This window comes from Mauremys reevesii, linkage group 4 (genome assembly GCF_016161935.1).
Source record: "Mauremys reevesii isolate NIE-2019 linkage group 4, ASM1616193v1, whole genome shotgun sequence".
In the NCBI taxonomy this organism is placed as follows: domain Eukaryota; kingdom Metazoa; phylum Chordata; order Testudines; family Geoemydidae; genus Mauremys; species Mauremys reevesii.
The window spans coordinates 85,660,932-85,673,881 of NC_052626.1; the positions used below are offsets into that span (position 1 = coordinate 85,660,932).

The 12,950-nt window shown below is 40.0% G+C and overlaps 1 protein-coding gene across 3 annotated transcripts in view; it reads left to right on the plus strand.

Annotated features, from left to right (window-relative positions):
- The window catches only part of NELL1 (neural EGFL like 1), a 422,689-nt gene that overhangs the window by 233,190 nt on the left and 176,549 nt on the right, over nucleotides 1–12,950 (plus strand). For all 3 annotated transcript variants that reach the window (XM_039535560.1, XM_039535559.1, XM_039535561.1), the window contains one exon: nucleotides 1,728–1,850. In XM_039535560.1, coding sequence (XP_039391494.1) covers nucleotides 1,728–1,850 — 123 coding nt within the window. The remainder of the gene's footprint in view (nucleotides 1–1,727; nucleotides 1,851–12,950) is intronic.

Sequence of the window (12,950 nt, forward strand, 5' to 3'; positions counted from 1 at the left end):
AAGTAGAGAGTAGCTAAAGTGAATTCTGCAGCAGAGCAAGGGACCAGCATAAACTAAAGAGCATAAACATAAGTCTGAATTTATCAGCTGAAACCAGATACATTTTTTATGTATGAATTTTCTATTTTAAAAAAGTGAGAAGGAAAGAGCAAAATATCCCTATGATACTCCTTTGAAAAATTATGTAAATCCCATATCACTTAGCTATCGAATGTGTTTGGAAACATTATATACCCAATAGATAATGTGCAAAGACATATTTATGCTCTTTCAAGAACATTTATTCTAGCAGAGCCCTTGCAATCTGTCACTCAGACAGTTTGAATTATCCTGAAGTACAGTGTCAACCTGGAATTTGGGAGAGTCTGTTTATAAGGCATAACCCTTTTCCCACTAGAGGGTACCTTTCAGCTACGAGTGTCCATTAAGAGAAGGTCATAAAGACTAACTTGACTTTTGTATTAGCAACAATAAAGACAAACACTAGCAAGAAGCATTTCAATTTCTGCTTTGTAATTACACCCATTTTCTTGCACCCATAGCTATGCTTTCTGGAAGCATCACTGCCAGGGGCGGCTCTAGACATTTCGCCGCCCCAAGCAGGGTGGCATGCCGCTGGAGGCACTCTGCCGGTCGCTGGTCCTGCGGCTCCGGTGGACCTCCCGCAGCCACGGGACCAGCGAACCCTCCGCAGGCACGCCTGCGGGAGGTCCACCGGAGCCGCCTGCCACCCTCCCGGCGACCGGCAGAGCGCCCCCCGCGGCATGCCGCCTCAAGCACGCGCTTGGCGTGCTGGGGTCTGGAGCCACCCCGATCACTGCACTGTGATTCCTTCCCATAAAGAAAGAGTTAACAAATTAACTTCAGTTAAGATTAAATCATCATCCTTTTAAAACATGCAAGAGGCAGGCAAAGCGTCACCATTATATTTCTTCTGGGATGATGCGTCAGCGGCTCTTCTTTCTTCCCCTCCCTCCAACTCCTGCCACATATGCAGAGGGAGGAGCTGGCTGAACTATATGAGAGGCGGGAGGCTTCAGGGTCAAGGTTGCTGGCAACCTTAAACTGGCGCTTTGCTGGAGCGGACTGCAGCATCACACACATGGATGCGAGGGAGGAGATGGAAGGGAGAGGAGAGTAAGTTGCAGGCCTTTCAGCCCTGTTGGCAGCTTGGGTAATGAGAGTAACACATGGCCAATAATTCTGGAAGGTGCTTTGAGAACCCTTGGTCTGAAAGGTGCCTTAGAAGTGCGGAATATTATTTTATATTTTATGCCAAGCTTTAGCACAGCATGCATTTGTGCATGTGAATGATTGTAGTGGAAGTGCCGTTGGACCTTTAAAGACTATGCCATCAATGCGCCTCATTATAACCACTTATCTTGTATTTATATTCACCACACTTGGTAGTGGGCAGTGATGATGAGGCTTATCACATCTGAGATGCTGCAGTGATAATCTTCTTCCTGTGACTATTATGGTAGCAGCGCTGTGTAGTCTGCCCAGATAGTCTTCTCCTCTTCAGTCTGAATAAACAAGCTGCTCCTGCAATGAATATGTCATTATGTCCTGGAATTGAAGCAGTCCATATTAGGCTCTTACATTTGAATCCCTGCTGTGTTCAGCCATCGTGGCAGCCTTAATATTAGTTCTAACTCAGTTTTCAAATGTCAGATCAGCAAACTGAAAAGCAGATCTTTTTCTCTCTTGTATTTTTTTTCTGGTAGAGCATGATGAATGTGGCAGCGGACAGCACAACTGTGATGCGAATGCAATCTGTACTAACACTGTCAGGGGACATAGCTGCACCTGCAAACCTGGATATGTGGGGAATGGGACCATCTGTCGAGGTAGGTCTGTTACTCTAGGAACTTGAGAAAAGCCACAGACTCTATTAATATTTTTTGGCAGTCACCTAAGTTCTGGTAACTCATGATGTTGGGCTCTGTCAAAGATTCATTGTCTGAATTATCACCTGGCAATTGTAGTATGCGTAGAGATAATTGATTTGTGAATAACCTCCTATCACAGGACAGTTTTTTTAATTGTTTTTAAAAAACCCTTCAAGTTTATTGCCAATTAAAGTTGTAATTTAAGTCTGTTTCATGCAGCTTTTAAACTGTGTTTTGTGTCTTAAACTGAGTTGGTGTCAGATATGTCATAAGTTACCACCTCCATGTTTTAAACTAGGTTCATGTAGCCTTTAAACTGGTATAATCTTGTAGCATCATGTAGCAATGCCATGGGCTATTAAAGTTACAGAAGTGATTGATAGGGATGTTTTTGTCCATGGTGTGTTTTAATTAATAGCACACCTATAAAGTGAAGATCTGTATTTGGTAGAATTCACTGTAGCTTAGACCATGAATATCTGGAATCAATCCATCTTGCTGTAAAATGGCAGTTTTTGTTGGTCTTTTTTTTTTAAGAAAGAAAGATTAAACTGTTTCATAAAGATAGAAGAGGAAATATACACCATCAACCAGCTGGCTCACTAATGACTGCAACTTGGAAATGTCATTGAATTGTGCCTGCAATGCCTGTTGTTGTTATGTGTTTTAGGAATTACCTTGTCTCATAAAATGCTATTAATTGCTCCATCATTGATTCTACAATTCCTGGCTTCCAAAACACTATTGCCATAATGGCTAATTTGTTGAAAACTACTGCTAATGTAAAGTAATAGTCCATCCAGAAAACATTCATATGCACTTAGATTTGGGGAGAAATATTAGCTTTCTTTCAGTGTTATGAATTGGTGATATTGTCTTGAAGTAATGGATGGTGAACCACCACTTCAAGCTTAAATTCTTCACCAAGATTTCCACAGTCTATCAGGTGTCAAAGTAACATGTGTCATGTGATAATCTCTCCATCTGACTAACTCTCTAGAGTGTACAACAATGTCAAGATATTTAGAAAAAAATAAAATGGTTTATAAATGAACATATCAGGGACTGCAAAAATGAGACTGTAATGAAGACAGTAGTCCAGATTGATCCTATAGAAGTCAAAGAAGTCGCACCAAGAATCAGTTTTGCCCAGTATTTTCCCAATTCTTGCTTGTAGGGATTGTAAGTTACAACATTTCCAAATAAAGTTTCAAGCAGGGGTGAATGAATATACTCTCTAAGTTTGACAGTGGCTTTTTTTCCCCTGTAGACTATAGGGTGTGGGACAACTCTTGACTCTGCTGTGTGCAACAAGGACATTTTTGATTGACTCAAACAGGACATTTTTTTGGTTTTACTTTGAGGTTCAGGTTGAAAGGGCTGACAAAACTTGAAGCAAAACTCATCCAGGACCATTTAGTTTAAACTGGTAGTTTAATAGGAAAATATTCAGGGTTCTTTTTTTTTAAAAAAAAAAAACCTCTTTTAATGAACTTGTGTTGAGATTCAAGCTTGAAATGAAATCCCAAAGCAGATGAATTTCCATTTCATTTTCAAATAGTCTCCCAGCTTTGTTCTCAACATGCCTAGAATCACACAACTGAATGAAGATATAACTGCCTTTTAGAAAAGTGGAACATGGAAATGCAAAAAACAGAGCTGTGGAATTTTGTGGTTGTTTACATTCCAACTGGGAAATATATCTACGGAACCCACGTTGAAAATTTTTAGAGCTTGAAAAAGTGAGTTATATTCTCTAATATTCCAGATGGGAAGAAGCCCCTTAATGGGAAGCTGTGGAGAAATTCTTCTCTCACTACAGGAGGAGCTATGGATAATTTAGATCAGGGGTAGGCAACCTATGGCACATGTGCCGAAGGCGGCACGCAAGCTAATTTTCAGTGGCACTCACACTGCCCAGGTCCTGGCCACTGGTCTGGAGAGATCTGCATTTTAATTTAATTTTAAATGAAGCTTCTTAAATATTTTAAAAAACATATTTACTTTACATACAACAAATAGTTTTGTTATACATTATAGCCTTATAGAAAGACCTTCTAAAAATGTTAAAATGTATTACTGGCACGCGAAACCTTAAATTAGAGTGAATAAATGAAGACTTGGCACACCGCTTCTGAAAGGTTGCCGACCCCTGATTTAGATGGTACTCAAGTGGGAAGAGACTTGGTAATCAGTAAACAGAGAGGCTGTAAAATAATGGGCCAGATTGCTTAGTAGTAAAATTGCATAACACCAGTCAAGTCAAAGGAGCAAAGCTGAGGATAACACCAGCTGAGGATCTGGCCCATATCATAATTTACTTGAATGGTCTAGAAGTGTTTTATAAACTTTTACAAATGGTATGTATACCCAACAATCATTTCAGCCACTACTGACGTGCTCCACCTCTGGGGTGGAACAAGGCAGTTTATTATCATCTGTCATAACAGATAGCTAAGGGTTAATGTCTCTTTTACCTGTAAAGGGTTAAGAAGCTCAGTAAACCTGGCTGACACCTGACCAGAGGACCAATAAGGGGACAAGGTACTTTCAAATCTTGGTGGAGGGAAGTCTTTTGTTTGTGCTCTTTGTTTGGGGGTTGTTCGCTCTTGGGACTAAGAGGGAGCAGACATCAATCCAGGCTCTCCAAATCTTTCTGAATCAGTCTCTCATGTTTCAAACTTGTAAGTAACAGCCAGGCAAGGCATGTTAGTCCTTTTTTTTGTTTTCTCAACTTGTAAATGTTCCTTTTTGCTGAGAGGATTTTACCTCTGTTTGCTGTAACTTTGAACCTAAGGCTAGAGGGGGTTCCTCTGGGCTATATAAATCTGATTACCCTGTAAAGTATTTTCCATCCTGATTTTACAGAGATAATTTTTACCTTTCTTTAATTAAAAGCTTTCTTTTTAAGAACCTGATTGATTTTTTCCTTGTGTTAAGATCCAAGGGGATTGGATCTAGACTCACCAGGAATTGGTGGGGGAAGGGAGGGGGGATGGTTAAATTCTCCTTGTATTAAGATCCAAGGGGTTGGATCGGTGTTCACCAGGAACTTGGTGAAAAAGTCTCTCAAGGCTGCCCAGGGAGGGGAAGGTTTTGGGGGGACAGAAAGTGATCAAGACACTGAAATTTCTGGATGGTGGCAGTGTTACCAGATCTAAGCTAGTAATTAAGCTTAGAAGTGTCCATGCAGGTCCCCACATCTGTACCCTAAAGTTCAGAATGGGGGAGGAACCTTGACATCATCACACAGCAACTCCACATGCCAACAGGGGAAAGATGATTTTGTAGCCAAAGCACAAGAGTGGGAGTCTATTTCTGGTTCTGCCACATACTTCCCACATTGCCTTGGGCAAGTCACATGGCCACTCTGTACCTTATTTTTGGTATAAGTAAAATGTGGATGATAAAAACCATGTTGTGAGGCATAATCAATAAACTCAGCGATCCTTGGAAGGCTCTATAGAAATGTAGAATATTATTCTTAACATTTTAGGATAGCAAGTATAGGGGGATAATGCTCCCAAATGAAACTACATTGAGAGCTTTGGAGTAGGCATAATGAAAGTAGCCTGATAGGAGTTTGTTCAGGACACCTGAACTAACACTCTGTGTGTGTTTGGGGGGGGGGAGGGGAGGAGAGAGAGAGAGAGAAATAGTCAGGTAAAGAGGAAAGTAGAGAGAATCTGGGAAGTAGAGATACAATCTGTTTTGATTTATGAATAAAAATATTAGGAAGAGGAAAACAAAATCATTAATGAAAGTACACAGTAACAGGCAGCAAGTAGGAAAATTTATTTCATTCACAAAGGATTGTGTCTACTTCATCATAAATATAGTGGACTAGAGAATTTCAGAATGTAATTAAGGACAAGATGCTGTCAAAGTGGACATGGAAATAATCAGTTAGAAGAATTGATGTAAAAGGATGCAGACAAAAACAAAATGCATGTCTGTTTAAAAAAAAATTAACACACAAAAATATGTACTACTTAAATTTAATTGACATGAAAATAGCAAGAGACCTGAAGATGAACAAAAGTAAACCTTTATAAATACATAAGAAGCAAACACATAGGCAAAGAGACAGGAAGGTCACTTCTGGGCAAGTGTAGAACGGTAAAGACAAATGTGGCCTTTATTTGCTGTGGGCATAAACAAATTCTTGGTCTCAATGTAGACGTGGACTATAACATTGCAGAGATGAACATCTTGTTGGTGGAGAGATGGGAAAAGAAGGTTGAGGTGAAGCGGAATGGCAAGGCTGTGTGATACGGTGTTGCAGCAAATAATAAACTTGACAAAATACCAGGTGCAGAGCCAGATAAATTACATCCTGGGACTTTTAAGGCAGTAACAAGGAAAATGGGAAAGCCTGTGGCAAAAGTATTTATAGCGCCAAAGACAGAGGACTGGAATGTGGCTAATATAATATAGATTATATACCTATAAAGTTGCTTTTAGCTACAAAGAAAATTTTGCCAAGATTGATAAGGAACAAGAATGTATAATATTATATATTGCAGTTCAGAAAATAGAAACTAGCACAGATACATAAAGGAAACTCATGCCAAGCAAGTTTGCTTGAATGACTTGAATACACTGTGGAATTAATAGTTCAGGATGAAACCATGGCTGTAGAGCAAATCAGCTAGACTTCAGGAGAGGACTTAATACTGTAGCACAAAGCCAATTAATTTACAAAGACAGAATGCAAAGTAAAGTGGTTTAGTAATAGAGAGTCTCAAGAAATTGGAAAAGTTGAGGGTAGAGGATGGAGAATCATAGAACTGTAGGATTGGAAGGGACCTTAAGAGGTCTTCTGGTCCAGTCCCCTGCATTCAGGTACGACTAAGTATTATCTAGACTATCCCTGACAGGTGTTTGTCTAACCTTCTCTTAAAAATCACCAATGACAGAGATTGCACAACCCCCTAGGCAGTTTATTCAAGTGCTTAAGCATCCTGACTAAGGAAGTTTTTCATAATGTCCAACCTAAACTGCCTTTGCTGCAATTTAAGCCCATTGCTTCTTGTCCTATCCTCAGAGGTTAAGGAGAACAATTTTTCTCTCCCCTCTTGTAACAACATTTTATGTACATGAAAACTGTTATGTCCTTCCTCAGTCTTCTCTTCTCCAGACTAAACAAACCCAATATTTTCAGTCTTCCCTCATAGCTCATGTTTTCTAGATCTTTAATAATTTTTGTTGTTGTTCTCTGGACTTTCTCCAATTTGTCCACATCTTTCCTGAAATGTGATGCCCAGAACTGAACACAATACTTCAATTGAGGCCTAATCAGCGCAGAGTAGAGTGGAATAATTATTTCTCATGTGTTGCTTACAACACTCCCATTAATACACCCAAGAATGATGTTTGCTTTTTTTGCAACATTGTTACACTGTTGACTCATAGACCTCTACCCCCCAATATAACATGGGTTTGCATATAGCGCGGTAGCAGCGGGGCTCTGGCGGTGCTTTAAAGGATCCGGGGCTCCGGCTGCTGCGGGGAGCCCCAGGCCCTTTAAATCCCGCTGGAGCCCTGCCACCGCTACCCTGGGGCTGTGGCAGCGGGGCTTGCCAGCGATTTAAAGGGCCTGGAGCTCCGGCTGCTGCGGGGAGCCCCGGGCCCTTTAAATCACCTCTGAAGTCCTGCTGTCCCTACCCCGGGGCTGTGGCAGCGGGGTTCCACCAGCGATTTAAAGGGCCTGGGGCTCCCCACAGCAGCTGGAGCCTAGAGCTCTTTAAATCACTGCTGGAGCCCTGCCACCCTACCCTGATATAACAGGGTTTCAGCTATAATGCGGTAGGGATTTTTGGCTCCCCATGACCGCGTTATAGCGTAGTAGAGGTGTATTTAGCTTGTGATCCACCGTGATCCCCAGATCCCTTTCCACAGTACTCCTTCCTAGGCAGTCATTTCCCATTTTGTATGTGTGCATCTGATTGTTCCTTCCTAAGTGGAGTACTTTGCATTTGTTCTTATTGAATTTCATCCTATTTACTTCAGCTTGTCGAGATCATTTCGAATTTTAATCCTGTCCTCCAAAACACTTGCAACTCCTCCCAGCTTGGTATTTTCTGCAAACTTTGCCCTTATCTAAATAATTGATGAAAATATTGAAGAGAACCAGACCCAGAACTGATCTCTGTGGGACCCCACTTGATATGTCCTTCCAGCTTGACTGAGAGCCACTGATAACTACTCTCTAGGAATGGTTTTCCAATCAGTTATGCACCCACCTCATAGTAGCTTTGTCTAGATTGTGTTTCCCTAGTTTGTTTATGAGACGGTCATGCGATACAGAATCAAAATCCTTACTAAAGTCAAGATATACCACATTTAACCCCCGCCCCAAGGTTTATTACCCTGTCAAAGAAAGCTATTAGGTTGGTTTGACACAATTTTTTCCTGACAAATTGATTGGTTAATTATTTGCTCCATTATCTTTCTGGGTACTGAAATTAAGATGACTGGTCTGTAATTCCCCCAATTGTCCTTATTCCTTTTTTTATAGATCGGCACTATATTTGCCCCTTTCCAGTCCTCTGGAATCTCTTCCACCTTCCACGACTTTTCAAAGATAATCACACTAATGGCTCAGATATCTCTGCAGTCAGTTCTTTGCATATTCTGGGATGTATTTTATCAGGCCCTGGTGACTTGAAAACATCCAACTACAGATGTTCCACTTCTTCAGTTTGCTGTACATGAGTGGTCCTGTAGCAGGCCATCATTTCAGTAGTAGATAGAAATAGAGCCAACACATTTGAAAATTATTTAAGATCAAATTTATGGAGAAAATGTCACCCACTGATTTGTCTGGAGAAGAAATAAAGATAGGCATGCTAAAGTGTCTTGAGGGTTACAAACATATCTGTGTGTGTAAGTGGGGGAGATGATGTAAGAAGCCCTCTTCTTGTCCCTGTTTACAGCTGTGTAAGAGTAAAGCCACAGTCTTGATTCTTGCACAAGGTCTGGGTATGTGTAGCACAGACAGTAGCATTAGGCACACCAAAGAAATCAAAGTGACTATTATAGAAGAAGGCATTCTTACAGAGATTGTTTTAGCTCCTGATCAGCGTGAACTCTTCTGGTGTTCCTGTGTGAATTCTTCTCAGGGCTTGAATATGGATTTTGTGTATGTCAGTATGAAAGGGGTTTGCAGACCCATTTTTCAGAAAGAAAAGGCCACTATCAAGTGTTTATTTGGGTTGAAATGAAATGAGATGAAGTCAACTGGTTTGTATTTTCTTGTTTTATGAGATGAGCCCTCGACGCAGTATGCTGGCCTTTCCTAGCTCATAGTTCTGTTCTACAAATTTTTTTCATAGGACCAAATTCTGCCCAAAGATGCATTTAAAGTGATTTGATTAACTTCTAAAACAAGGTAAATCTATAGCTATTCCCCTTAGGGATGAGAGAGAAGTGATAATCCTTGTAGCTCTCACTCCTGCAGAGTGAGCTGAACTTAGACAAGTGCCTGCACTTGTCTATTGCATTTTGAGTACTGTATCTAATTGTTAGATTGACTATTTTATTAATATCTCATTTTGGGTTTTCAATGAGGTGTAAATTTAGGAGAAGAGTTAAACTGATTTTTAAAAACCCCTCAGAAACATTGAAAGCATTTTCTTATTCTCTTAGCAAGATTACAGCTTCTGCATTAGACTTTAGTCACTTATTCACTGATGAAACATCCTACTTTCTATAGATGGAGATTCACATAGTTACATTACAGCCCTAAACATTGAAGGAAACAGGTGCATCCTAATCTTGGTACCTGGGCAGTGAAACCTCAAAAGCTTTCAGAAGTTCTGGTACCCAGTTGTCAGGGACAGCCTTATTATGATTGTCCCTAGGAAAGGCTGAGATTTGGTGTCTCTTCTGTTATATTCCCATACGTTCTCTCAGCGAATTCACCAAGTCCATGATTTTTCCAGTGGCCATCAGGCACTTTTATTTCCCAATCATGTTTCATAACCTTTCAGTGCTGCAGCTTGTGGAAAAGATGGTAGGGTGCAACCGAGTCCCAAAGAGGAATACCATTATTTTAAAATGTGGGGAGGGGTCAAATGCTACTGGAAGATCAGGGAAGATCTGGACTGGCCTGGTAGTGTAGTTCTGATTCCTTGATAGATGTATGCCTTGGAAGATGCTATGGCTACCACTGAAAGTTGTAATTCCACTTAATGGCCATCTCATTTGTATTTATAGACAGCTGTGGAAGAGTGACAAAACACAGTGGGCAGTAGGCGGTTTCTTTTACAAGGTAACAAGAATGTGAAGATTGTAATTTTAATACTTTCAAGGTGGCTACTGGATGATAACAATAGGGGCTTGAAAATGACTTTTTCTAACTTAAATCAATAAAGCAATTCTTTTTCATATTGTCTAAATAACATTTTAGATAAGTGGATGGACAACTTGTTTATTCAAACAGTAAGTACCGTACTTTCCGTAATTATACCCTTCTTGGTAATTTCCAAAATAGCTATGTTTAATAATATTGAAATGCAATTCATGAGCTGACAGAAATGTCACCTAAAAGAGGTTTAAGCTGTGTGTGTGAACTGATAACATTTTTAATATGGAAAAAAAAATCTACATGCTTATGGGAAATGATAGAGAAACAGATGCAGGAGAGAGAAAGTAAAATGAACAAAGAGAAAATACAGATGAGAAACTATTGGGTGAAGAGAGTATAAGTAAAAAGATAGGTAAATCTTGAATGGAAAAGAGGGAACATGAGATCATAGTTGTCAGAACCTGTTTCCACATTAGGCAGACAGAGAAATGCCATCAAGTTGAGTGTAGGGACCTGCTTCACTTGCCCAATAATAGATCATTATAATTAGTTGATGTGTATCTCATGTTGTTATTGTTAAATAATGGATTGACTGCACAGTAGTCAAAAAAATTGGAGACAAATGTTACCAAAATGCAATAATAAAACCACTAGTGGATATGAAACAGGTAGTGTTCCTACATATTTCAGCAGGTACGAGCTATCAAGACTCCTTTATTTAGATTTTTTTCTCATATTTGTTTTACACTGTTGTAACTCTAGTGATTTAATTGTAACTATTCCTGGGTTTTGCTGGTGTAAATGAAAGAAGGATCAGGTCACTTGGTTTTATTTGTGCCTCTGCCACTGACCCACTTTGTGACCTTTGGTATCATTTAATCTCTGTACACCACAGTTTGCCCATCTGTAAATAGGATATTCTGCACTTTAGTTATCATGGTGTTACAGAGTTCAGTTTTAGCAAGAGTGTGATGGGGCATTCTCCCCACCCTAGCCCTGGAGCAGTTAATATAAGAAAGAGAGGCCAATTAGCCATAGGCTGCACCTGGGAGGGCGCTAGGATACAATATGGCTTAATTGGGAATGAAGTTACCTGGGCAGAAAGATGTGGGACTTCTGCAAAGCCAGGAAGCTGGCAACAGTCTGCAGTCACACTCCCCGATACAAGGGAGGAAAGTAGGACTGTAATAGGAAATGTAGGAAGCAGTCCAAGGAAGGAGCAGTAAAGGCTGGGAGAATAAAGACCTGAACTATTGGGTCGAGGGTCCCTGGATTGGAACCTGCTGGGTTCCTCTATGGTACGCTGTAGGAGTGGCATGCCAGGAGCAGCCTATTTGGTGACTGCTGGGGACAGTTTGATAATAGCTCAGGAAGGGGGAACTACAATGTATTTTAGCCGGAGGGCTAAACCATGAAGAGGAAAGCTCCAGGAGTATGAGAGAGCCCATGCAGTGAGTGAATGGAATGATGGACTCAGCAATCGTCAGACTATGTGGCAGGCTAATCCCCAGGAGCGCCAGAGCAGCAAGAAAGCAAGCTCCGTCACAAAGCACTTTAAACCTTTATTTTGTAAAAACCTTATTGGAAATGGCAAAATCCAAAATGTAGAATACAAACTTTGAACGCAATTTGAATTTTTCATGGTGATTTAATGAACAAATGAATTGCCAAGAAAGAATAATAAAAGTTTAAAAATCATCCCTGTTGACAATTTTTCCCCACAGGATTGTCTCACTTTTCTTTGTGTCCCTTTTGCACTGACCTTGACAGCGTTAAGGCAGGCTGACATCCCAAATGCCTGCATTGTCTGACAAGCAAATGTGCGTGTGTGTTCATATAATTGCTATAAAAGCATGTGGTTTGGCTGAGGCATGGATGGCTTTTGGTATCCATTGGAGGTGGAATTGAAAGCCTTTAATGGCATATTGGATTATATTATTGACAGCATTATAGGTAACGTGAAAGTGGAAAGGAATGCATAAGGCTTTCTCCATAGCTTCTGATAGCAGTGCTTTTGTAGGTTTGGGGTGGACTAATATGTACATTTAAACTGCAGGTTTTTTTCCCCACACTCTTTAATCTACTGCCTAAATAAAACTTAAAAAATGCAATAATACAGAAAATTCTATATTTTAAGTTTGAGATTATACATCAACTCAGCCTGCTGGATTTATTATAAATAAGAGAAAAGACTTCCTCCAGTTCATTATTTTCCTCTTTTCCTTTCTCAGTATGGAATGTTAGACTTTTTTTTTTAAAGTTGCATCCATTGAGATTCATGTAGTCTGAAGAAAGACATTTACACAAATAGACTATGTAAACTTTCTAAACTATTGGAGCTTTGAATGCTGTCCTTGCATTGGTTTTAGAATGTAACAAAATAATTTAAGTTTATTTTTTTTCTTGTCCATAGAGCACCAAGATGTAATAGAACAGATAATCTGGCAATGGAAGAAGTTGAAAGTCTGGGGAAATATTTTTACATTCCGCTCTAAATTATACCACACAATCTGAGTCTTCAGCCTTTACAGACACATAAATAGTTCTACTAAATTTTTCAGGACTCCATGTGTGAATAAGAGTCTGGAGAATTGCGTCTATGAATGGATCCAGTACTACTTGTGAGCTTGTTAAAGGTGCTTTATTAATTAGTATAAATCATTACAATGTATCTTTTTAAAGTATGTATCATGGGACTGCCAGGGGCCAGATACTGCTGCTTTTACTGGTCTGTACCATCAGCTAGT